The 27,544-nt window shown below is 44.0% G+C and overlaps 1 protein-coding gene across 3 annotated transcripts in view; it reads left to right on the forward strand.

The window, feature by feature from the left end:
• The window catches only part of VWA3B (von Willebrand factor A domain containing 3B), a 189,178-nt gene that overhangs the window by 117,513 nt on the left and 44,121 nt on the right, over nucleotides 1-27,544 (forward strand). For all 3 annotated transcript variants that reach the window (XM_068268166.1, XM_068268165.1, XM_068268164.1), the window contains exons 26-28: nucleotides 1,219-1,316; nucleotides 11,917-12,089; nucleotides 25,093-25,187. In XM_068268166.1, coding sequence (XP_068124267.1) covers nucleotides 1,219-1,316; nucleotides 11,917-12,089; nucleotides 25,093-25,187 — 366 coding nt within the window. The remainder of the gene's footprint in view (nucleotides 1-1,218; nucleotides 1,317-11,916; nucleotides 12,090-25,092; nucleotides 25,188-27,544) is intronic.

Raw genomic sequence — 27,544 nt, forward strand, 5'->3', positions numbered from 1 at the left:
GTGGTGGGGACCCTTCAGAACGGCACAGAGGGCACAGACGGCGTCCCCCGTGTCCTCCAAAGTTATGCAGGTATCTAACTTTTTTTTTTTAACATTTGGCCTCGGAAGTCCTTTAATACACTCAGAACAGTTGCTGTTGAAATTAGATTTTTATGGTGACAATACCACTTTAAAACTTAGTTAATGCAAATACCTTCTGTTTTGAGAAGGCAAAATTACATTTTGATATTCCACAACAATGGTTTTCGATATTAGGTAAATCATTCTCATCCATCTCAGGTGTATGCTAGTTTGGATTATCTTAGAAAAAAAACATTAACACCAATTCTTTTTGGTTGGATCATGCTATATTAATAGCAATATTTTCAGGCATGGATCCATCCCAATTAATTTTGTAAGGGGGTCATATTTGACCACCTACCAATGTAGAAGGAAGAGATAAATATAATATAAGTTAAACAGTCCCCAGCACTTAGTGCTGGCCATTTGGGGAATTGCATCAGGCCCTTACATTTTGGAGAAGTGGCCTAAATAGAAATTTAAGGTGGGGCAAGCTTGCAAAAGGCATGGGTTACTATGTGGCTGCCTAATAGCCCAGCTCAGTCTGTGGTATAGAGAGAATTCAATATTCCTCTGGGTTTTTTCTGAGAGACAGGGCATGAAACCTTATTACTAAAGGGGCAGCCATATTCTCTACCAGGAGATGCATGAAAGATATTGATGAGGTGACTAAAGTAGTGGGCGAAAGTATAAAAATTAGATGAATATGCAACAGAAAATGTAAGATTATCTCTAGCACACCATGGAAATCAGGGTGATGTTTAACACTGTTTTCCCACCTGTTCTATTGAATTAGTCCATGTTTGGTTGACTGGCCCTTGCACTACCTCTCCAGTAATATTAGAATTACTCTCTTCTGACAAACCTGGCAGCCTGAGTCCTGTATCTACCCTCTGCAACCTGCAAAAACCACCGCTCCCCGCCGCTCCTGTGGGCCGCAATGACCCACTTTCATTTTTGTGAGCTATAGGTCACGATGCTGCAACGAGAGACTGTGTGTAAAGGGCGGGGGAGAAGCACGGGGCACAGCCACAGATAGAGAGCTGCCCAATGTAATGAAACACTTTCCAGTATGCATGTTGTTGGAGTTATAGATTATTTTTTAATACAATTCTTTATTGTGATAAAAATATATCAAGAACAACATTCTCTTTTCAGGGACATTGTTTAAGGAGTGAGCTGTTTAAAATAAGTCCATCTCAGTTTGCTATTTCCTGCAGTTATATCAGAAAAGCTCAAATGATTGATTATACAATGTAAGTATCATTCAGCATTTCTTTTTTATATATTTTATATGATTAAAAATCAGTTGCATGTAAATTAAACAAGCGATACTGTCATGGCCAAATTTGTTGGTACTCCTCCATGAAAAACGAGAAGCCACAGTTGTCTCCAAAATAATTTGAAGCTGACACATTTCATTGTGTATTCCATATTTCACAAAAATCAGACTTTGCTTTAGGCTCCTTTCACATCTAACAACGTGTGCAGGAACCGTTCTCCTGCAAGCGTTGATAGCCTGAGTCGTGTCGTCGGGTATCTGCGGTGCGGCGCAGTCAGCGGCGGTAGCTATTAATTGAACCCAACAGGAAAATGTTGGTTCCCGGCTTTTCAACGCTCCTGGCTGCATCGAACCACAACGCACCGAAACGCAGTGTCCGATGTGAAAGGTAAAATAAAAGTCTATGGACTTTCATTTTACCTTGGTAAACGCAAAGAACTGCCTTTGCGTTACACCGCAGAAAAGGGCTCTGGTGTGAAAGAGCCCTTAGAGTTCTGAGCCAAAAGAATATTTCAAATAATAACACATATAAAAATGCCGCGTGCAAAAGCCTTAAAGCATTCCGAATCCTACAGTACATTCCTAAAGTGAATATAAAAAAATTATGACATCTGAAAGAGGAGTCCGCACACAGACTTCCTGGAACAACGTGATGAAGTTTATTGTCTCATTTATTATCCCATCTGAAGCGACGTCACTTTCACCTGGTCTTGCTCTTGGTTTCAAACTTTTGCAATCCATTGTGGTTAATAGCATTATTGAAATGGCTCTTTGTCTATCCGCCCAGGAGGCATGGTTTAGGCTGCATTGTTTGGCAATTTATTATGTTATTATGTTCTTTGCACTTGTTGTGCATTTTTATTCTGCCTATGCCTTGATAAACCTTGCAGGCCCCGAAATGATCGCTGGCTATCAGGTCAGATGTAAATTGCGTGTGTGTGCGATGGAACTATAAACTTCAGCACGGTGTTCTAGCAAGGCTGTGTGTAGACTCCTCTTTCAGATGCCATGATTTGAGCAGCCCTGGAATCCAGCACCAGTATCCACACACCCAGGTGTGCGGTTCTTTAACCAAATAAAAAAATTAGTCTCTGGATCTTCTTACCCCCTCTACCCCCCCCCTTCCCCCAGCCCACCACCACCACCATTCCAGCACTGTGTCCCTCCGTTTCTTCAGTGTACAAATGCGGCAATTATGTGTACAGTACACTGCCTTGGCAGCACTCACCACTACCACAATAGTGATACCCCGTCTCATCTTGCTGGCAATTTCAAATTCCTCCACCACGGTGTCCCATGGTTTGACATGTACCTGCACCTCACCACCGTCAGGGAATAAACAAACCCCTTTTTAGTCCCAGACTTGCACTGTGATACACACTGAGGAAACACATGCGTTGGTGTATGTAACACGTATATAGGTGTGGCATCTGTGCCAGATGTAGAAGACCATGAATTTCCCCCTTTGTGTGCCCCATTCACCTGCAAGTCCAGAACTAAAAAGTGGTTTGTTTGACCCCCACCTGGTGGTAGTGAGGTTGTCTATATGTTGATAGGGTCCCAGTGCTGAATCGGTGGAGTAGAGGAGGACTTCAGAGGCTTCCCACTACTGAGATAAGTATTTCATTTTCATTTTCACTTCAGGTACTCATTTTAGATGGATTCACTGACCGACAAGCTTACTTTGCTCTCTGTGCCAATTACATCTGCTTCAGTCTCTGGAACCACTACAGATGTGTATATGCAATTGTCACTGCTGGCAACCTCTGATTTTGCAATTTATTATTATAAGCTCGGTTTACATTCACCATTTTCACTTTATGGTTACTGCAAATCTCCATATAATTCAGTTACACGTTGAATAAAATTGAGTGCAGGTGGGTCAGTATTTCCTGGATACCCAAACACATCAATCTGAGAATTTGCAGGTGAACATTATAAGGAAAATTACACAGTCTGGCCTCAGCTTGCTTCTAGTTAGGTTAGCAGTAAATGCATATTTCAAAATGGGATGATGAAAAGGCAAATTCAAGGCTTCCCAGGTCCTGACAGAAATAGATCATTATGCAATGGGCCTGCCTATTTGATACAATCTCGCTTCACAAACCGTGTTTCCATTTTATCTGCATTCATTTTTTTCTGTGTTATTTTCTTTGCTGTTTCCTGTATTCACAATGAGTCTATATCTGACTTCTCACTCTGGGGGCTCATCAGTAATGCACAGGCCATTTTCTGTGACTGGTTAACCCCCAGTGCGATGAACTGTGAAGAGTGAGCAAGCCTACGATGAGAAATGATTGCCATGAAAGGAGAGACCTGAGAAAACACACAGATTCAGTTATGGTTCTATTTCATATATATTGCTCATCAGGTTCGAGTATTCTATATCACAGCTATGTTTTGACATGTCATGCTGAGCAGATGAAAGGGTTTAGCACCAGGGAGCTTTTCACAGCCCTGTATACATCCTACTGGTGAGAGGACATGACAGTACAGTTTCCTGGTAAGGTCAGGTGCTCCACAAGCATCAGCATAAACCGCGCATACATTCTCCACAATGTTATGGAGCTACATGGAACTTTGGTCTTTTTTTATCTATCATTTTCTGAGTGAAACCTTTCCCATTTTTAGAGCATATTGAAGACTTATAGATTTTTTTTAGTATTCTGTTCCTATCAGTGTCCCAGTTGGGGAATCATTCCCACTTTATATTGATATACTTAGGCAGTCATTATCAAGCATCCTATATGTTCAAGGAGAGTATTTCACTTCGATCAGTTATATAGGGTCTGATTTATAGTAAGGTTATTCAAGACTGAAGAATACCAGAGGAGAGTTAAGGTGCCCATACATCTACTGATATTGCAGCCCAATCAACCATCTGGTTTGATCATTTTATTGAACCAGATTAAATTTGGTGCCATAACATGTCTGCCCAATCGATTATTTGTCCAAAATCGGTCTAATGTGTCAATTGGACATGCCGGGAAGATTTCAGTAGTAAGTTGTCAATTGGGTGCGTGGCGGTAACTCTGTTCGATATTGCAACAGCTGACAAATGTGCCGGACTCCCGTCCAGTCCACTGCCCTCTCCAAGTGTAAAAAGATCCCCCCAACCATGCCTGTGCAGTGTAGAATCTTACCTGTTCCACTGCCGCGCGTCCTATCTCCCGTCGTCATCCCTGTGTCATCCCTGTGTAGCACCAGACACATGTGGTGGTGCTATGGGGCAACAGCAGGGAGACAAGTGAGATTTCACACTGCACGGGTTCAGGCACTGGTGCAGAAATTTACACTGGGGGGGGAGGCAGGTGGAAACCAGGCAGGCAGTGTACATGACATCGTTAGGCTGATTCCTGATCAATTTCAAGCTGAAATCTATTGGGAATCAGTCTGCAGTGTATAAGCTGACAACAGATCAGATTTGTTCAGATAGAGCTCTGTCTCTTGATCGATCATCATTAAATGGATGGGCACCTTTAGATGCAAAAGAAGTCCAGCAAACCTGGACTGAATTCATAAAAATATGTTGCCATTAGGTTACCAAACTCTCACCTGCAGGGCCGTGCAGATGGTCCTTAAGTGGGGGGTGCTCAAATTTAAAAAGGGGCCTCCCCCAAAAAACAAGTGGTGGGGGACCTTGCCCTTGCCCTGCAGTGACATGTGACCTTCACCTCTTCCAGCTTTCAAACTGTCCCAAGCCACCCAAGCCATCCCCCTGAGCCCCTCCGCTTGACACATACATTCAGTTACAGGAGCTCTGGCTGCATTCAATGGTGTGGAGTCACTCAGACCTGTCACCGGTGGCCGCATGTTCCCCCCCCTCCTTGTTTTTGGCTAGGGGGTTGACATGGGTGCTGAATGCAGATGCTGGGTGCCATGTGGGTTCTGGGCGTGGGCACAGGGTGTCATGTGGGTTCTGGCTATGAGTGAGTATCAAGTGTCATGCAGATATTGATCGCAAGTACTTAGTGCCATTCGAGATCTGGGTGCATGTACTGGATGTCATGTGGGTGCTGGATGCAGGTACTGCGTGTGACATGGGTGCGAATACTTGGTGCCATGCCTGTACTAGGTGCTGGCTATGGGTGGGCATTGGGTGTCACTTGGATTTTAAATGCAGGTACTGTGGGTGTGGGGTACTGGTTAAGTGGGTGCTTGGTGCAGAAAGTGTGTGCCTTGTGGAGGCTGTTTGCAGGTGTGAGTACTGGGTGCAATGCTAGTCCTAGGTGCAGGTACTTGGTTTCATGTGAGTACTGGGTGCCAACTAGGGGGAAAGGGGTGTGGTGGATGTTGGGAGAAGTAGAGATCAGTAGACGTCAGTGTGGGTGCAGCAAGAGGGGACGTAATTGTGGGTGCTGGGGTAGGGAGAGGTCACTGACAGTGCTGGGGGAGGGAGAGGTCCGTTTAGGTGCCGAGGGAGGTAACTATGGGTGCTGCTGGGGACAAGAAGGGTGCCATTGGGGAGGGAGAGTTCCCTGTGGGTGCTGGGGGAGGTAGGATCACTGCAGTGCTAATGCTGGGGAGGGAGAGGTCAGTATGGGTCCTAGGTGAAGGGAGAGGTCACTGTAAGTACAGGATTAAGGGAAAGGTCACCGTGAATGCTGGGAAAGGGGGGAGGTCACTGCTGTCAGGGAGACACCATCTTACCTGCTCCCACACAGCTTTAGGGATGGTTACACCAGGAATCGTGTATGGGACCTCTATAATCCAAAGTGTCCCAGATGGTGAGGAGCTTCCTGCAGGTGGTGGGATTTCCGTGTGAGGTGGGCAGAGCTTATCACGACAGGAGGCGGGGCTTATTTTGCAGCCAAGGGGGCCTTTTAATGAGTATTTTTAAAAGGGGGGTACCCAGAGGCCCCCCTTTCCCCTGCATGTGCCTATTACAGTTCCTCTATAAGCAGCTCTATATGTATGTGTGCGAAAGAGCCTTTTGTAGGTTTGGTCGGGTAGAAGAGAGGGAAACAATTCTGAAGTTTGGTTTTATGTGTAGGTACAATGGGTGTCCCGATACATTTCAAGTACAAATATGCTTTTTACTATTAAATATAGTTAGGCTAGTGAACACTGATTTATGATTGGCTACTGCCGGCTATAGAGTTTAACTATCTTTTACTGTTAAATAAAGCATGGATTCTAGCAGTAGAGTTATATGCTTTTACAGGGATACTGTAGGGGGAAAATGAGTTGAAGTTACCCGGGGCTTCTAATGGTCCCCCGCAGGCATCCTGTGCCCGTGCAGCCACTCACCGATGCTCCGGCCCCGCCTCCGGGTCACTTCTGGAATTTCAGACTTTAAAGTCTGAAAACCGCTGCGCCTGCGTTGCCGTGTCCTTGCTTACCCTGATGTTACCAGGAAAAATCTATCAACCCTTCGCACTCTCGCATGCAAATGTTCAAACAAATGCATTCACAGATTCACTCATCCAGGCACAACTGTTATCCCTACAGCTAAGTTAAAAGCCGGGGTTTTAGTGCACAGAAGAATGCATTCTTATGCTTAGTCACCTATACTGCGCAGAAGTACCCAGGTAAACATAGGTGTCCTAACTCTGGCCCCGGCTTTTAACTTAGCTGTAGGGATAACAGTTGTGCCTGGATGAGTGAGTCTGTGAATGCATTTGTTTGAACATTTGCATGCGGGAGTGCAAAGGGTCAATAGATTTTTGCTGTTTTCTAGCCACACCCCCTTCAGCACCTCCCTTTCCTTAATAACTTATATAATGTCCTAACTAGAGGCGATGTGCCTGGATATATGTATTTTTTTTCTGATGTCACCAGGAGCGCACGGCGCAGGCACAGACCATACTGGGCCTGCGCAGTACGCTCCTGGTGCCATCAGCGGGAGTGAGGACCCGACAACGCAGGCGCAGTGGTTTTCAGACTTTAAAGTCTGAAATTCCAGAAGTGAACCAGAGGCGGGGTCGGAGCATTGGGGAGTGGCTGCGTGGGCAAAGGATGTCTGCGGGGGACCATTAGAAGCCCCGGGTAAGTTCAACTCATTTTCCCCCGACCCCCCTACAGTATCCCTTTAAATTTTTATATCAATGTCACATATCTTTCTGTATATCCAATAGATTTGTGTTAAAAAAAAATAGGATTTACAGCCGAATTTATGCAGTATTTTTCTAATAGCCATTTGAATGCAACAGTTGCTTAAATACACTTCAGACATTACCACGTTCTAATGTGTCTCCACCTTCCTTACATAGTCTAAAAAAAAACCTCCTGCAGGTAGCTAATTAAGTCTTTTAATTGCCTTCAACTGTATCTCTGAACCCCTTGTGTCTATTAATGGAAAGTGCTTTGGGCTTTTGGTTAGCACGAAAGACAACACAGTGACGCACTATATCTATTGATTATTAATGTATGAAATTGCCAGTGGCATGCTGAAAGCAAGAACTATGCACTTATTTCTTAATGTTCTCAAGAGTGACAAGAACAACAGTGACCAGCAGAGGCATAACTATCAATCTATAGATTCTGTAGCAATATATTGACAGGGTCCTCCCAGTGCACAATAGCAACTTTCACCATGGCTATAAGTGGTTAGTCAGATCTCAGAAGCCAGGTAACCAGGATTTGTTAGAAATTGCAGCTGGTGCTTAACATTTCATTGTTTCTGGAATGGTTGTTAGAGGAGCTGGTTCCTAAGAAACGTTTACAACTGGCTCCTGGATTGGAAAGACTGGATGCTGAATTCAGTCTTGGTGTGGCCAGCTCTGGGTTATGGCACTGTGCAATGATAGTTGCCCTACACAGATATAGAGCTTGCTGGCGTTACTGGCGATGTCACTAACTGTAGGGTAATAACTTCACATTATTTAATTATTTAGGTAAAATGCTGAAATACTCAAGGAAACTCCCCTACAGGCTTTGCATAGGACACCACTTTTTTGTTTAACACATGTAGGGACACAGCAGGCCCCCAGCTGTTCCTGAGCCACATAGTAGCAGTGCTGATTGTGTTGTCTCACCTTCCCTGTGCCCCATAGTGTGCCTCACCTTTCTGTGACCAGGGATATGACATTATAATAGTATATAAATATCACATTATTACAAGTAAAATAGATAATTTTAATATTTCAAACTAATGCACATAATACAAGTTTTGGTTTGCAGCATATAAATACATATGAGATTAAATGGTTAATTTACAGTACATCAATTAAATGCCTAATACCTTGCGGAAGATTGTAGCAATAGTAACTGGGCCTCTCTGGTCCCAGAACTAAGAGGTTTTCCCATCTTTTCCCCTGTATTTAGTGTTGCTGCACTGAGTTCCATCCTTAGTGTATGTTTCACGACCCCAGTGCCTCCGTTGTGTGCCCCGGCTTTACTGTGCCACTGCATTGTCACTGCTCTACGCTTGTATTGTAAACCACGTGCTAATTTTATATTGTGAACCACATGTTTATTTCTGCTTGTTGTCACAGTTATCGTTTCCTTTCCCCGTCCCCAGCGGCTGACTTTTCACATACAACTTAATGTGCAGTAGAAATAGCAGAGCTGCCAACATCCTTCTCTGTGTGTCTGACTGACGTACAGCCAGGGCCGGTTTAAGCAACAATGGGGCCCTAGGGCAAAATAAACCTGGGGGGCCCCCCCAACATATACCCCGGAACAAAAATCGGTATTAGGGGACCTTTTTTGCAGCTGGTATAGTCAGGGTGTGAAGTCCCAATCAGTCAGAGCTCCACATTCTGGCTATCCCAGCCTGCATGGGGGACAAGGGGTTAAAAATTTTCAGGAAAGGGGACCCCACATAATTTTTTTTTTTTTAAATTCCCACACTCTAAACATAAAAAAAAATAATTGGGAAAATAGGAAAAAATGCCAGGGATCTTCATACAGCCATATTGCGGCTGTATAGCGATCCCTGGCCAAAGCGCTGCGGCTGCGTATAGACCCCCTGGAAACCCCGTCAGGAAATGTATTACGCTTTCGTTTGATGCATGTAAAATTACACTACCATTTGCTACTAAAAGTGACATTTACCGCATTTAAAAGTATACTTTTTTCCTTCGAAACTTTAAAATCGATTTTCTCAAAAACTATAAGGTCTTTTTGAAAAATAGTTTTTTCCTCTTATTCCTAATGATCTCCTTAACATATCCTGCAAATTTAGGGTTTCTAGCATTTAAGGTGGATTTGCTATTAACCATTAAAGTCGGCAGGTTTTTAAATGTGTTTTTTTTTTCCTTTAAAACTTTAAAATCAATTTTCTCAAAAACTATAAGGCCGATTTGAAAATTTTTTTTTTCCTCTTGTAGCCACTGGGGGCCCCTACAAGCTCTGGGGCCCTGGGGCAGCTGCCTCCTTTGCCTTAATGGTAGCTCCGGCCCTGCGTACAGCTTTGTGTCAGGGAGCAGGACCAGTATTGATGGCCAGCCACAGACGGAAGGATGCAAGTGGCTCTGCTACTTCCTCTGCTGATGGTGAAGTGTGAGAGCTATCACTGTGGGGTCGGGGGCAGTAGATATATAAGTTGCAGTCTGAGGAAGGATGAGAGGTGGATCGAGGATGGAACAGTAATGAAGGGCACTGGCAGCTGCAGCACAAGGGGGATTCATACAGTGGTGTTCCACAGTGTTGTGGCACCCACCTTAGGAAGATCTAGGATTGTCTATACTTTTAAGTTAGATGGGGAAACAAAATAGACTATAAAAAAAATCTTCTATTCAAATCCTAGTGTGAGAAAACGCGGAAAAGCTGCCGCAAGTACTCAGAGTAAGGCGGCTGATTCCGCGTTCAACAAGGCAGCTTGCGCGCAGGGACCTGCATTCACTGACCTGACGGAATGCGGAGAAACCGCCGCATGCTCAGAGAACAGGGCGGCGGATTCCGCGTCCAACGCGGCGGTTTGCACGCATAGGCCTACCTCTCTCAGTACTGTTGAATGCGGAGAAAACGCTGCACGCTCCGACAGCGGTGCGGCGGATTCCGCATCCAATACAGCAGAGGCATTACAACACATGTCTGGTGTGGCTGGGACTGATAGTCCACACTGGTTCAGAAGGACGCGTGCGCGCATAGAGGCAGAGCATTTATGACAGCCAGAGGGGTGTCAGCTGACCAGGCCGGTCAGCTGACAATTCTTTCAGTTCTCATTGGTCCAGCACTTAGGGAAGGCGCAGGTGAGCGCTGGTGTATATATACTGGGTGCTGGTCATTCCTCTGGTGTCTGGTGTTGCGATCACTACGTGGTAGCACTCAGACCCTGTCAGTATCTGTGTTACATTAGACCAATTTCTTAGGTGTTGATGATCACGGAGCTCACACCTTAGTCTAGGAAATTCTGTTATCATTTGTGTTATTAGCTAGATCCGACAGTGTGCCAGAACCGGCTGGAGCTGGGAATCCACACTGAGTCAGATTCTTGATAGCTTAAAGTACTATTGCATTGTTTATTTGTTATGACCTTCTGCTTCCCTGACCATTCTTCTGATCTCTGATTTTGTACCTTTGTCATTCTGATACTCTGTTGCTGAACTCGGCTAGTCTCTAGATTCTGCATCTGCCTCCTGTCTCTGTACCTGATCTGTCTGTCTGTTGCCGACCTGGCCTGTCCGACCTCGAGAACTATCTTCCCTGTTTGGAGATAGTTCACTGACCTGTTAGTGACACTTCACCATTGGTGTCACTCACTCTCTGGTCCTTCCCACTCTCAGCCTGGCTCCGCCCCTTGGGGAGCATCAGGCCATTGGAAGGAATTTGTTCTCAGAGCAGTATCTCTTACTGAACTGTACCCCTTTACGGGGATCCTCCTCTAAGTATTACTGTTGCATCAAACACTCATATTACTCTGGTGTCCAGAGGTTAGAGATATATCTGATTATCAGTGATACTGCAGATCCTCAATAATCGGGTATATATCTGCATTCTCGGTGATACTGCAGATCACCGGTAATCAGATCCTCTCTGTGTTACACCGATCGTTACACCTAGTTATTTAACCACTTGAGGACCACAGTATTAAACCCCCCTAAAGACCAGGCCATGTTTTACTAAATTGGCCACTGCATCTTTAAGGCCTCACTGCAGGGCCGCACAACTCAGCACACAAGTGATCCCCCCTTTTCTCCCCACCAACAGAGCTTTCTGTTGGTGGGGTCAGATCGCCCCCAGGTGTGTTTGTTAATTTTTTGTAAATATTTATTTTATTTTTTTAATTAAATTTTGCTATTTTTTGTTTTGTTTTTGACAACTTCCCTTCCTCCCCCTGTCAGCCTATCACAGCGATCGGCTGTGATGGGCTCCAGCCTATCATTGCCGATCACTCCTGTGTCCCCCAGGGGGACAGCCATGTCACACGGCTGTCCCCAGTACAGCGCTGCCTTAGATCGCAGCGCTTTACAGCCTAATTAGACGGTGATTGCCGCTGGGAGACTCCGCCTACCATGTGGAGATGCGCGCGCATCTGCTGCAAAAGCCAGCCCCAGGACTTGACGCCAATTGGCGTTCAGCGGTCCTGGGGCTGCCGCCGCGGTCGCACCCATTGACGTGATGCAGTCCTTAAGTTAAGCAAGTGTAGAAGAAATTATAAGCATATTTATTTTTGTTTTAAATTTTAGACCAAGTGTCCAGCTTGTTAAGCCTCTCCTGACACCATCTCCACCAAAGGATAAAAAGGAGAGAAGATCATTGTCAGGGGGAAGCAGACAGTCGCTGAAGCCACGAGTACAATCCAGGACACCCAGTGACAATGAAAGTGACACCTCCGCTAGCAGTGACAGCTCACTTAAAGGTACTTTGCATGCAGGCTCAACAATGTTTATTTAGCGAGTAAGAAATGCAATTGTGTTTAACGTAAACACCATTATCAGCCAGAACCTCGGAGCATATTAATATTATGCTGAAGATTCTGTCAAGGGAAGAAAACAATTCACCAGTAACTTTTCTTTTTAAAGTAATGACAGCTTTATTTCATAAACAGACTCTTAAAATCATATTTTCAAAGAAAGCAGGCTGAAATGCTGCAGCTTCACACTACAGGAAACAAAGTCTCATTAGATACTTCAGTTGGTGTCCAAAAACTACAGCATATAAGTCTTTTATTGTGCCGTCTAATCCCAAATTACACCCCACCAGCTTTACCAGATCCCATCTGATTGTGTTTACATGTGTTCACACGTTCCTACTGTGAAGATTCTACAGATGCTAAAAGTTTTGTTTCTCCCCTGATGTACCCAGGGCCGGATTTGTACTTTTTACCGCCCAAGGCCAACTACAGTATACCATCTGTATGGTTGTTGTCTCTGTGTGCCCCAATGAGAATTCTACTTACTTTCTATCATTGGAAGTCACAGACAATAGCTATTTCAGTAATATGCGTATAGATTATAAGTTATGTTTTCCTCAACAACTTTTATGTTATGTTTGCCATCTCATTAATGATAGACCGAATGTGTCTTCATGTGAGTTAGGCTGATGTGTACCTGCAGGATAGAGCTTACAGGTCTTGCAGGGACGACACAAGTACAGGACAGAGAGTTCAAAGGTTAAAGCTGTCCTTGTAGATAGGGATGGCTGCATAAGACAGCTTTACTGCCCCTCACTGAGCCGCCCCTAAATTTCTGGTGCCCTAGGCCATGGCCTATGTGGCCTTGCCAGAAATCCGGCCCTGGATGTACCCCAAAATAGCTGATCCCGCTGAAGCTGTATTCTGGACTTACCATGCAGGGCAGAAGTCAGTGTTACAGAGCAGAGCTCATTCAGGGTGAAAGTTTGTTAGAATTCTGTTTCCTCCAATGAGAAAATAATTGACCTCTCATTCAGCTGCATCAAGTGACTTGTCATGTATTACAGGCTATGTAAGGGAATAAGGTACAAAGTGAGGCTATGCTCTTTCTTTATGCATTTGTAATGTCATAAATACATGCTACTATGCTAGAACTGGCAATCAGAAGGGTTTGAAAAGGTAAGGAAGAGGTCCTGGTTGGAAAAGGCAAAGAAGTATTTAAGCAATAGAATATATACTATATATATATATATACACATACACAGTAAATACCATATTTGTTAGACTATAAGATGTTCCTTACCATAAGATGCACCTAGGTTTAGAGGACCAAAACCAGGGTAAAAAATATATACTAAACCTGGTACATCCATGGTGAAGGGCTATCTTGTGGATTATGCCCCCTTTGTACTTCTTACAATACAATACAATACAATAACATTTCTATAGCGCTTTTCTCCCATAGGACTCAAAGCGCTTGTCTCCCTGTGTCCTCCTCTCTGCCCCTTGGTGTGCCCCTGTGTCCTCCTCTGCACGGGCACAGTACAGGGAATCCCTGGCATTGCAGCGAGTTGGAGGTTCGTATTGGCAGACTTTCACAAGTTTGGAAGTCCCTGTATTTTGACTATAAGAAGCAGTGACTTTTTCCCCACTTTTGGGGAAGGAAAAGGTGAGTCTTATAGTTAAAAACATACAGTATATGTATGTCTATGTATATAATGCCCACCACTTACCTTGATCTTGGGTTATCAGCAGCCATCTTGGTCTTTTATGTAAACTGACTCATATATGTGATATATGTACCTATGTCACATGTCAGTTCTGGTACACTCTAGTAAAAATTACCACCTTGATTTACAATTAAGTACAAATATGATCAAATTCCATATTCTGTTTTTGGTAGCAAATTAGACAATGAACATTCAACCTCTGCCTGCTGCCGAAACCATTAGTGTTTTGGTTTTGTCTAGTTTCAGAATTACAACACAGTATTTACCTTACATATACAGTGCTGCATAGAAACAATTGTACATTGTATGCCTGAATGATATTTGCACAATGAAATAAGACGTCTGCCTGCTACTTCCAGTTAAAACATCATTATATTCTCTTGCTGCTGTTTCTGCCTGTTGCATAATTCATTTCATTTGGACTGAATGGAGCGATTATCATCATCAGGCACTGTCCATTTGAAAGGCATTTATTAATGCCTCAAATAGTCTCCACTCTCCAGTCCTACATTCTGCTGCTGCTAAATGACAAATGAGTGTGTATGAAGAGTCTTCCTTCCTCAGGGGTTTATATTAATAGCAGGTGGCTGTGATGAGAGGAAAATGAGATAAACTGTCAGCACTACCTTGTGCTCACAGTTGTCCATATACAACATTTGTGCCATTGCTTTTTTGCCATTCTGAAGCCATGACAACTATCTGTGATTTTTGTACAGTGTTTCCTACTGCCTAACCCTAAATTGCTTATACATCTAGCAATATATGGGCAGATCAACTTAGACAGATCTCTCTTTTTGATAGAATCTGATGGGAGAGATTTATTTTGCCTGCGTATACACCGCAGGCTTGATTCCCAATAGATTTCCGCCGCCTGCCTGGCTGCCACCTGTGCATTGTGAAATCTCACCTGTCCCGCTTCTGCAACTCCCGACCTCCTCCGTTGTCACACCCAAGCACCACCACGTGGCACATGTACCATATGGGGCATGCACCATGTGGTGCCGTCACACACAGGCATCTGGTGCCATACGGGGCCAAGAAACATATGAAGAGAAGCTTACCAAGTCACGAGGTGCTGGACCGGTAAATCAGTCAAATCATAATCCAAGAGGTCCACACACTCAGCAAAGTATGAAGCTGTTTATTCACTGCCAGATGTCCATTCAGCAAACCCACATGGGGGTGTGGTGCCTCACAGGGTAACGGCGGATGAGGCCGCGAGTCGCGGCAGTGGGGCAGGTGTGATTACACTGTACAGGCACTGAGGGGAAGCATTTACACTCGGATGGAGGCTAAGCAGGTGGTGTCCGTCACATTCGTCGTCTTCACAATATCAAACGCTGTTAGTGACGCTCAAGCGACCCAGCACTTTCCAAGACCTTTCCAACATGTCTGAAATCGGTCAAATCATCAAATAGGCATTCTTGTTGTGGCACCAATTTTCATCCGAATTGATAAAATTATCAAATCAGATGGTCAATCGGCCCACAAAAGCAGTAGATGGATGGGTACCCTAAGTGTTAAGACTGATATTCCCCTTCCCTGTCACCTAACCCTAACTTTTCTAGAATACTTTTTTGAAACATGTTACTGGCATCAAAGAGAATTTTTTTTCATAAAAAATTATAACTTCCACATTTCATGAATTTATATGTTTTCTTTGTGTTACTGTCAATTAAATATGGGGTTTAAATGATTTGCAATAAATTCACATTGTACACAGCTTCCCAGCCTTTTTGGAAATTAGGTTGTAGTTCTTAGTTATGACACTTGGGTTGGCTTATGGTTATGCATATAATGAGCAGGTGGCTCAAGTTAACTGCTTTTCCATTTCTTTATATGCTTACTGGATTGGAACTTAAATTAACATTGGCATGTAAGCCATGAGAGAATATATAAGGTTGCATTGTTAGAATAAGGTAAACATTGTTCAGTGTAAAGGAGCCCATTCATAAAAGGAAGTTAAGGATGCAAAATGCTGTTGCTATATTGCATTCTTAAAGTGGAATAGCAGTTAGATAAATCCAGTGGCGTAGCTACAAAGCTGTGGGCCCCGATGCAAGTTTTACATGGGGCCACCCAAGTGCTATATACATAAGAACTTATATGGCATACCCAGGGTTGTATTTAGGGTTTGGGCCGCCCTAGGCAAAGTGCTGCAGAAGATGCCAGTGCTATATAAATACATAATAATATGGTAGGACATTAGACTATGGCAGGATTAGATTGTGAACTCATCAGAGGACAGTCAGTGGCATGACTACGTACTCTGTGAAGTACTGCTGAAGATGGCAGTACAATATAGTACAGCAGTATAAGTACAGTATAAGTAGCCAGGTCTGTAGATGTCCCCAGTATAGATAGCCCGATCTATAGGTATCCCCAGTTTATGTAGTAGTTCTATAGGTATCCCCAGTTTAGGTAGTAGTTCTATAGGTGTCCACAGGTTAGGTAGTAGTTCTATAGGTGTCCCCAGTTTAGGTAGTAGGTCTATAGGTGTCCCCAGTTTAGTTAGTAGGTCTATAGGTGTCCCTAGTTTAGGTAACTAGGTCTATAGGTGTCCCCAGTTTAGGTAGTAGTTCTAAAAGTGTCCCCAGTTTAGGTAACCTGTGAGGGGGGAGGTCACACACACACACAAACAGCGGGGAAGGGGGGACGGCCTTTAGGTCTTTAGGTAGTAGGTCTATAGGTGTCCCCAATTTAGGTAGTAGCTCTATAGGTGTCCCCAGATTAGGTGGTAGGTCTATAGGTGTCACCAGTTTAGGTAGTAGTTCTATAGCTGTCCTCACTTTAGGTAGTAGTTCAATAGGTGTCCCCAGTTTAGGTAGTAGGTCTATAGGCGTCCCCAGTTTATGGAACTAGGTCTATAGGTGTCCCCAGTTTAGGTAGTAGTTCTATAGGTGTCCCCAGTTTAGGTAACCTGTGAGGGGGGAGGTCACACACACACACAAACAGCAGGGAAGGGGGGACGGCCCCCCCTCCCTCACCTGGGGCTTCCATTCCCCCTTCCTCACTTTCCCCTACAGAGACTCCAGAATTAAGTGCAGTGGCAACTTACCTCTTCCAGGCGCGGGAGGATGCTGTACATGCAGTTTGCCTGGTCTATTGACGTCACTGATTAGACCGCGCCAGCGGCATTGAGAGTTTCCCTCGTGCGCCGGAAAGTAGTTAGTTCCCCGGGCCAGCCGTTGCCAATCTGCTTAATTCTGGAGGGGTGGAGCGATTTCCCCTCGATGTGTGGGTGCCTGTTCTCCACCACTCCCCCCCCCCCCCCCACAAGCTGCACATATTAAAAAAAAATAAAAACACAGAGAAATAAAATAATAATAATAATAATAATAATAATAATAATAATAAAGTACAGCCAATAGGTGGCCTGGCCACCCCCACCCCTCCCAAGGGGCCACCCTTGGCACCGGCCCACGGGTGCCTCTTAAGACATACGGGCCTGGGCATACCAAAACCAATCAAGGACAACCACAGTGTTAGAGGTGCAAAAAGGGGCTGGGGTACAGAATGTTAATCATTATTACCAGTACTATTCAAAGCATCTACAGAAGATAGATGCGTCATCAGACGGTTAGAGGCCGAAACTAGTCAAGACGAGAGCGGGCTATGCATCTCTGATCGAAAAAATTGTTGCTGAGTACCACTGGGGTGGGAAGCGATTTAGCCGGAGAGAGTCCTAACTGGCGTGGGACCCTCATGATGTGAGTGACTATTTAGTTTTATCCATTTTACTATTTCTAATAAATTTGCCTGAAATAATATCCACTGAGTACCCTTCTCCTTTTTCTGTCTTATACTGGGTTGCTTGGAGCACACAACACAGCACCCAAAGTACAGGAGGGGCCTCTGGAGGTGGATTGGAGTTCCTGTTTGACAACGTAATCCCTGGCGCTGTGGTTGAACGTGATATTGTATCTGTGGAGGAGAGGGGGTCCTACCCCTAACACGGCTGCAAAGGTTGTTGCTCTAAGGAAAAAGGAAGAGGACTTCTTGTGTGTCCTTGTGGGGCGCCTCTAGTTTGCTGCATTACCATCTTGAATAGTGACTCAGTTAGGGATTCCAGCCACTCGGACCACCACTGTAAAGCACTAGGGTCTTCTGGGGCGCCCCTCCAAGTCTAGATCAACATGTTTCGACGATCCTACAGTCGTCTTCATTGGGATCAGTGGTTTGGTCCTAATTGGTAGCCGTATTTATAAATCCATTCCTGCCCCTCCTGTTTTCTCTTAAAGTGACCAGTACTGAAGTATCTGCCTTATGTCCATGTATTCCATAGATTCCATATATTATTGCTTGTACTAGACTCACAATATGGAAAAGATAATAAATAATTAAAAAAAATAGAGAGTAAAAAGTGAATAGAATAAGATAAAAATAAAATAAAATAAAATCAAAAATTGAAAAAATTAATAAAATTAATAAAAATATAAAAAATGTGTGAAAAAAGATATAATAGTAAAAAATATTAAAAATGATAAGGGCATCCTGCAGCTCCCAAGTACATCAGGTAGTCCCCACCATCATATATACTACCACTCATTCACAACCTTAATTTAAACATCCTTATTTTGACGGTTCCCTATTGTTTATTATACTTCTACTTCATTTCAAAAAACTAAATATTTCCATTCCCTCATTAAGGCCTTTTGGGGCAATCGTGTCCAGGTCAAAGATCCATCTGTTTTCGCTCCTCAACATCTTGGCGATATAATCGCCACCCCTTGGATCCTTACTTATTATTTCTACTCCAAAAAACATTATATTCTGAACTTGACAGTTATGGAACCTTTTAAAATGTTTCGATGGTGGGTGTTCCTCCCACCGTTTCTTAATGTTATTCAGGTGTTCCCCAATTCTTTTAACCATTTCCGGACCGTGGTGATAGAGATCTACGCCCTGTTTTGATGGGCTCCTGGCTGGCAGGGCGTAGATCTCTATCACCGGCGCCGCCGCTCCCCGCCGCGATCGTGCGCACCCAACCGGCTGCACTTAGCTGTTTTATGACAGCTAAGGCTTCCGGGTATCGGCAGGAGCCGTCACTGATTGGCTCCCTGCCGTGTGATCGCTGTGAGCCAATCACAGCGATCACCCTCCGAAAGGCAACATAGTTGCCGTTCCGCCTCCCTCTCCGCCTCCCTCTCCCTGTCACTGTGGATCTTGTGTGACAGGGAGAGACGCACAGCCTGCAGCCGTGACAGGCTGTGCGATTTTAGTGTAAAAAAACACTTTTGTATCCAGATCTCCCCCCCATGTATCCCTTGATCCCCTCCCAACCACATATATATATATATATATATCTATAAATACATATAGATCTATCTATCTATATATATATATATATATATATATATATATATGTATATATATATATATATATATATATATAGATATAGATATCTAAATATTTTACTAGATTGTGATTTTAACCACTTGCCGACCGCCCCTACCTAGGGGCGGCGGCAAAGTGGAGCCCGCAACGACCGCAATACGCCGATCGGCGGCGGCTCGTTGCGGACTAGCTGGCATGTGCTCACCCGCGACGTCAACCCGCCAGCCAATTAGCAGCGGAGGCGGGTTGTTAACCCCCGATCTGCCGCATGTAAAGCGGATAATACGCTTTGTAATGTATACAAAGCGTATTATACAGGCTGCCTCCTGCCCTGGTGGTCCCAGTGATTGAGGGACCACCAGGGCAGGTTGCAGCCCTCCTAGTAAGTACCCAAGCACACTGATCCTGCCCCCTGATCGCCCACTGCACCCATCAGACCCCCCCTGCCCACCCCTCAGACACCTGTTTGCACCCAATCACCCCCCTAATCACCCATTAATCACTCCCTGTCACTATCTCAATGCTATTTTTTAGATTAGGTCCTAAACTGCCCCCTGGGGGCTCCTGAACACCCCCCCCCCACACCCTCAGATCCTCCCTAGACCCTCCCCCCTGTGTACTGTATACATCTATTCTTCCCTATAATCACCCACTGATCACCTGTCAATCACCCCCTGTCACCACCTGTCACTGCCACCCATCAGATCAGACCCTAACCTGCCTTTTGTGGGCACCTGATCACCCACCCACACCCTCAGATTGCGTGCAGACCCACCCTCAGATCACCTCCGAAAGTGCATTGTTTACATCTGTTCTCCCCTCTAATCATCCACTGATCACCCATCAATCACCCCGTCACCACCTGTCACTGCTACCCATCAGATCAGACACTAATCTGCCCCTTGCGGGCACCCAATCACCCATCGACACCCTCAATTAGCCCCCCAGACCCCCTCTGATCAACTCGCCAGTGCATTGCTTGCATATATTCTCCTCTGTAATCACCTACTGATCACCTATCAACCACCCTGTCACCCCCTGTCACCACCTGTCACTGCTACCCATCAGATCAGGCCCTAATATGCCCCCTGCGGCTTCTGATCACCCGGCCAAACCCTCACCCGCCCCACCGCAATGACAGAAATTTTTTTTCTGATCACTGCTGGTACGACTTAATTGCCATGTCCAGGTCAGGATTTGAGAACATTCCTGCACTTCAGTGCCAATACAACCTGTCATCTAAGAAGCCACCCGGCTTATGACCGGTTCCACAAAATTCGGCCCCTCATAGACCACCTGTCATCAAAATTTGCAGATGCTTATACCCCTGAACAGTCATTTTGAGGCATTTGGTTTCCAGACTACTCCTCATGGTTTTGGGCCCCTAAAATGCCAGGGCAGTATAGGAACCCCACAAGTGACCCCATTTTAGAAAGAAGACACCCCAAGGTATTCCGTTAGGTGTATGACGAGTTCATAGAAGATTTTATTTTTTGTCAAAAGTTAGCGGAAATTGATTTGTATTGTTTTTTTTTTCACAAAGTGTCATTTTCCACTAACTTGTGACAAAAAATAAAATCTTCTATGAACTCACCATACACCTAACGGAATACCTTGGGGTGTCTTCTTTCTAAAATGGGGTCACTTGTGGGGTTTCTATACTGCCCTGGCATTTTAGGGGCCCTAAACCGTGAGGAGTAGTCTAGAAACCAAATGCCTCAAAATGACCTGTGAATAGGACGTTGGGCCCCTTAGCGCACCTAGGCTGCAAAAAAGTGTCACACATGTGATATCGCCGTACTTTTTCTCCCACCCATCATGGGTATGTGTAAAAATACACCCCAAAACACATTATACTATTTCTCCTGAGTAAGGCGATACCACATGTGTGACATTTCTTTTGCAGCCTAGGTGCGCTAAGGGGCCCAAAGTCCTATGAGCACCTTTAGGCTTTACAGGGGTGCTTACAATTTAGCACCCCCCAAAATGCCAGGACAGTAAACACACCCCACAAATGACCCCATTTTGGAAACTAGACACTTCAAGGTATTCAGAGAGGGGCATGGTGAGTCCATGGCAGATTTAATTTTTTTTGTCACCAGTTAGCAGAAATGGAAACTTTTTTTTATTTATTTTTTTTGTCACAAAGTGTCATTTTCCGCTAACTTGTGACAAAAGATAAAGTCTTCTATGAACTCACCATGCCTCTTAGTGAATACTTTGGGGTGTCTTCTTTCCAAAATGGGGTCATTTGGGGGGTATTTATACTATCCTGGAATTCTAGCACCTCATGAAACCTGACAGGTGCTCAGAAATGAGAGAGATGCTTCAAAATGGGAAAATTCAATTTTTGCACCATAGTTTGTAAACGCTATAACTTTTACCCAAACCAATAAATATACACTGAATGGGTTTTTTTAATCAAAAACATGTTTGTCCACATTTTTCGCGCTGCATGTAAACAGAAATTTTACTTTATTTGAAAAATGTCAGCACAGAAAGTTAAAAAAATCATTTTTTTGCCAAAATTCATGTCTTTTTTGATGAATATAATAAAAAGTAAAAATCGCAGCAGCAATCAAATAGCACCAAAAGAAAGCTTTATTAGTGACAAGAAAAGGAGCCAAAATTCATTTAGGTGGTAGGTTGTATGAGCGAGCAATAATCCATTAAAGCTGCAGTGGTCTGAATGGAAAAAAGGCTCTGGTCCTTAAGGGGTGAAAAGACTGCGGTCCTTAAGTGGTTAAAGAGCTCTCTTTTAGTGCGACCAATATATTTCTTTCCACAAGGACAAATTATACAATATATAACCCCATGTGCTCCCTCCACAGTCCTGATCTTCCTGTACCCCCTCGTATTCCTACAGTTGTTACACCTCCCACATCTAACGAACCCACCCTCAGTATCCCTCCTCCTCTCTCTCTGATAGCCACCAGCTGCCATAGCTACCCTCAATCCTATATTGCCTGGTTTCCTATGTATGAAGGCCGGCCTTATTGGTAAAATTTCACTGAGGGTTCTATCTTCCCCCAATATGGACCAATGTTTGTAGATAATTTGTTTCACTGCGTTTACTTGTGCACCATATTTTAGATTAACTTTCAGGACCCGTTTCCACTATCGCGGTTTCCGCCACGATTCCGCAGAGTTTCCCCGCACATGAATAGCACGGGGAAACTTTGCCATAGGGGATAACGGCGCCGCGGCTGAATCGCTTGCGGGAGCGATTCAGCCGGAACCCCCCACAGAATTCGTGGTGGAGGCTGCGAATCCCATAGCCGTGCATGGCTCATGGGATTCGCCTGCGATCCCGCCCACCCGCTCAGTGCCAGCGTGCGTCTACGAGACGCACACCGCACTAGTGGAAACGAGCCCTTAGAGAGTGATCTATGGTACTAACACGTGCCCTCTTCCTCAAGAGGTCCCTACGTTCGAGTCTATCCACCTCATCTCTTGCTTTCTCTAGAAGTTCTTCCTGATATCCTTTCTCAACAAATTTTTTACTCAGTTCTTCCCTGTCTATTGTATATTCAGTATTATCCGTGCAGTTTATTTTTAATCTTATAAATTGTCCCTTTGGTACATTGTTCAACCATGAGGGTAGATGGCAGCTGGTGGCTGTAATGGATTGCGGAGACGCCACCGCGCGGTCTGGCAGCGGGGCGGCTGTCTCCGCGTTCAGACCGGCGGTTTCCGCACAGCAGCATGCGTCTGGTTTGTCTGAGCCTTCTAGTGCACACAGATGGAGAGCTACGTGCGTGCGCGCTGGGAAGCAGGACCTTTATGCCAATAGGAGAGGGATCAGCTGATCAGCTCGATCAGCTGATCCCGGCACAGTTAGTGATTGGCTGAATGGCGCTGGGCGGCGCTGAGGAGCGCTGCACTATATATATATCTTGCTGGTCATTCTCAGGTTGTCTGCCGTTGCGAATACTTACGTGTGAGCACTTAGACCTCAGTCAGATCCCACAGTGTGTTAGAACCAGGTGGACCTGGGAATTCACACTTAGCCAGATTACGCTTGTGTTATACTTTAGACCAGTTCCGGGGTGTTGAGACCAAGGACCTCACACCCAAGCTTAGGATTACTGTGTCATTGCTGTGTTATACTTTAGACTAGTTCCTGGGTGTCGAGACCAAGGACCTCACATCTCAGACTAGGACTCTGCTCTATTTCTGTTATGACTATTTGCTCTGTCGACCTCTCTATTGCTTTCTGATTCGGTACCTCTGCATATCTGCCTACCTGTTGCCAGACCCTGCCTGTACCCGGTTACCGAATCAGCCTTCTGTCTCTGTACCTTATCTGCTCATGTGTTGCCGACCTGGCCTGCCCGACCTTGCAGGCTGTCACTCACCCCTTGAGTGCTCAGTCTATCTGTACTAGCAGTGACACAATTCCACCTACTGTCAGTTGCAACTAGGACTCCCGCGCCTCAGAGAGTCCGGCCTGTTAGCAGCCAGTGGCCTCTTCCCCTGGAGTCCCCTGGCTGCAGTACAGTCTATTATCTGATCTCCAGATATCCCTGGTTGCCAGGTTCTCACTATTTCCTCTCTCAAGGAGATAGTTCCTGCACTCACCAGGGCCTGTCCCTCAGGTGGTTCTTGGCCGAGCTGCCTGTATCTCCCGCCTCACGGGAGATAGCCTACAGTTACGCCAAACACTTACACCTTATTAGGTGTCCAGAGGTTAGTCATACTTGTATTATTGGTGATTCTGCAGATCATCCATAATCAAGTATACATCTGTATTATTGATGATTCTTCAGATCATCAATAATCAGATTCTCTCTGTGTGCTGACACCGATCGTCACAGTGGCCAATATATATCCATTCACATCTTTGGGCTTGCTATAAGTACAGGTTTTGAGTTTATTCCCCTCTACATATATAGTTAGGTCCAAGAAATTCACCCACTGACAACTCATTTCTGAGGTGAACTTTAGATTTCTATCATTGGAATTAATCCTCTCCATAAATTTGATAAAATCTGGTCTCCACTGTCTAATTACATATTGGGCACAGATGTCAGTGCACAATTGAGACACCTATAACCTGGGCTTATGATCAATCTCTTTATCTTAAATAAACACTAACAGGCTCCTCACTCCCATGGTCTTCTCCTTTTCTTCCCTTTTCTTTCCTTTCTTCTCCATTTACTCTTCACTACTGTATATATATCTTGAAAGATAGGTATAGAGCTTTATTGCGTTTTTTTGTTATCAATGAAATTGGCTCAAATCTTAAGGACAGGGTCTTTACTCCCTCTGACCCTGTCAGTTTAGCCTATCCCAGTTCAAAATCTAGTTCCAATCTCGCTGGAGATTGGATCTCACACGCTCCCTGTACCATTCAGTAGAGAATGACTCTACCCAACCATAATTGGTCCAGTTAATGAGTAGATGTCGTCCTCGCGAATTCTGTTTTCTAATACTTTTCTTTATATATAGACCTTTCCTACTTAAGTTGGTGATTTAAGGTTGCTTTATAATAACAAAGCAGTTTATAGGCCTAAATGTTCTGTTATCCTATCTCACTCAACTTGATGTTTTCTGATATGTTTTTATACACCTGTACGTAACCAAGTTGTAATTTTAAGGTCGTCTTGACTTCTTTTTTTATTATGAAGACGCACCTTATGTTCTGCTGTATTACTGTTTATTCATTATTTGAAACCAATAAAAAATTATTGAATTAAAAAAAAATAAAAATAAAAACACGCAATGCCGTCTCGATACCCCTCCAGACGAATAGGATGTCATCAATAAACCTTTTCCAGAGGACCAGGTCCGCCCCGGGGCCCTCACGCCCGTAGACATGGGACTCCTCACAATGGGCCATGAAGAGGTTTGCATACCCCTGTTGTTTATATGCATTGGCAGTGATTTCTTCTCTCCATTAATCATATTACACACCATGTTAACATTGGTTTTCCTGCAGACAGAAATATCCCAAATGAAGACATTAACAAGAAACTGGAAGATCTGGGTTCACAAATTAGACAGCAGCAAAAAGAGCAAAAGGAAAACCAAGAGGTGAGAGCCTGAACCAAAACTGAATTTGTAATTTAAAAATATATAACGGTACTTGTGCAAATAAGTGTTTAATATTTCATTTTCTGTTTAAAGACGTACAAGTTATCGGTACTACTTGTTCCATATATCCATAAATGAATTCCAAGAGAAGCTTTCTTTGGTAGCATTAGCATAAACTATCTAACATCACATCTTCATCATATGCATTAGATTTCCACTCTATCAGACTAAAAGAAAAACTGTTGCTGCAACCATTTTGTACTATTCTACCCAGGGGGTTGAGTCTAATTGTTTTTCACCTTCTGTATAAAATAGCTTTTAAGCACTTTTCATATTAACAAAAAAAAGTACGCTGTAACTTCAATATTATTTTGTCTGGTTATTTATAGTACTTTTTTCTCGTTGGATGGTTTTATACAGATATGGTGAAAAACAGGTTATGCAAAATGGGTAATGAGAAAAATTTGGTGAATCAACCTAAATGTATCACCATTACCCTTCTCACAATATTTTGTAGATTTCCCTACCCTACAGGCAAACAGAAAATAATAGTTTCCTGCTTACATAAACATAATGGGCCAGGAGTGTAAATACAAATTGGGTGCCTCAGCAAATCTTTTCACCCCCCCATCCCCCCAGTATAGGTCCCCAGGTATTTTTTCTCCACAGCAGTGTTGTACCCCATATGTTTACAACCACCCTTTGCTGTTTGCGTAGGACAGCATTGGCACCACACCATTTTATACTTACCTGTCCTACCATGCAGCAGTGTCATGCTCTCCTTCTCCTTGTTTCCACAATGCCTTGTCCTGATGCCAGTTTGGCATTCAGTAGACACAGACAAAACAAGACAAGACACAGAACATGTATATTGCGCTTTTCTTCTGGCAGGCTCAAAGCGCCAGAGCTGCAGCCACTAGGATGCGTTTTATAGGCATAAGAAGCGTTAGGGAATCTTGCCCAAGGTCTCCTATTGAATAGGTGCTGGCTTACTGAACAGTAGCAGGCAGGGTTCGTTGCGTAAGGGTAGTTGCGGTAGTATCAGCAGCACTTATGACAAATGGCAAAATTAGGCATTTATTTTTGTGAGATCTCAAGCAAGTTGCTTTGCCCTAGTTGAGGCCCTGTTAAAATACCGCTGATTATTGACTATATCAGACTGTTAACGGGTGGTTTAACTTTTCACCATTCTGGGGATGTTAAGCACCTGCCTGCCTCCTTTTTAGTTTTCTTAATTTCACATTACCCGTATATTGATATAATCATGCACAGTATGATTCACCACTAGAGAAAATCAATTACATGCCAGTTTTCTGACAAGCAGACCTCTTAAAATCTGCAGCATCTGCATTTGATATGGCTAATTCCAGGCTTCATGAAATCTGAATGCAAGTCAGAACTATAAGCATCTCAATGATTGATTATGGTTTATAAGTTGGCAAACATCAGTAATAGTGTGGAATACTTTGCTTGAAGTTTGCCTGATTTAAGGTCATCCACTCTGACTTCATTATCTTAACTGATCTCACATAGACAGAAACCAATGCATGTAGAATATGTCACAAGTATGCTGTATATCTTGCAATGGGCCTGATTCAATTCATGTTTTCTCCTAGGTGATATTTTCCCATCTCATCAATAAAGTTACTTATAAGCCACCAGGGAGCAAGAAAAGACAGACTTATTTTGACAGTACTTTTTCACCTAATTTATGTTACTTCAATTGCAGAGTTCTGAAAACATATTTTACTGCTCACTGGGTGATTGGGCAAGGGTTCCCATAGATTACTCATGCCTTGTCTATATTAGACCTAGTGAAAGAGTAAGGTCCCATTGACTTTCCATAGATTTACAGTGAACAAACTGACCCAAACCTTTGCCAAACTGGCAAATTATTTATAAATAAGCACCAAATAGCCTTTTAACCAGTTTCTACACTAGAGTGGACCACTGAAGTTGGTGTTCACAGTGCAACATGAGCTCTACTCAGATAAGGATTAACTTGATATAGGGCCCTAGGCAAGATGCCAAATGTGGGCCTCACTGTTGGTCATCTGGCTTCTTTGGTAAGGTAAGACAAGGGAGGTTAGTCAGTATAGGTGCCAGCCAGACCCCTAAGTGCCCATCAGGCCCTAGGCACCTGCCTATGCTGCCTCATGGATGATCTGCCTCTACTGATGATTATACTGATCAGTTCAAGTCAGTAAAGGTGCCCATCAATAATGCAATCTTGATTGATCAATCTTACCATGTCTATGTAATTTGAGGGAGTACCTAATATGTTCAAAGTATATTCCTTCAGGTTTCCCTTCTACTACATAGATTTGGTAAGATTGTACAATTAAGAGTGTATTATT

Source organism: Hyperolius riggenbachi, chromosome 2, assembly GCF_040937935.1.
Source record: "Hyperolius riggenbachi isolate aHypRig1 chromosome 2, aHypRig1.pri, whole genome shotgun sequence".
NCBI classification, from domain to species: domain Eukaryota; kingdom Metazoa; phylum Chordata; class Amphibia; order Anura; family Hyperoliidae; genus Hyperolius; species Hyperolius riggenbachi.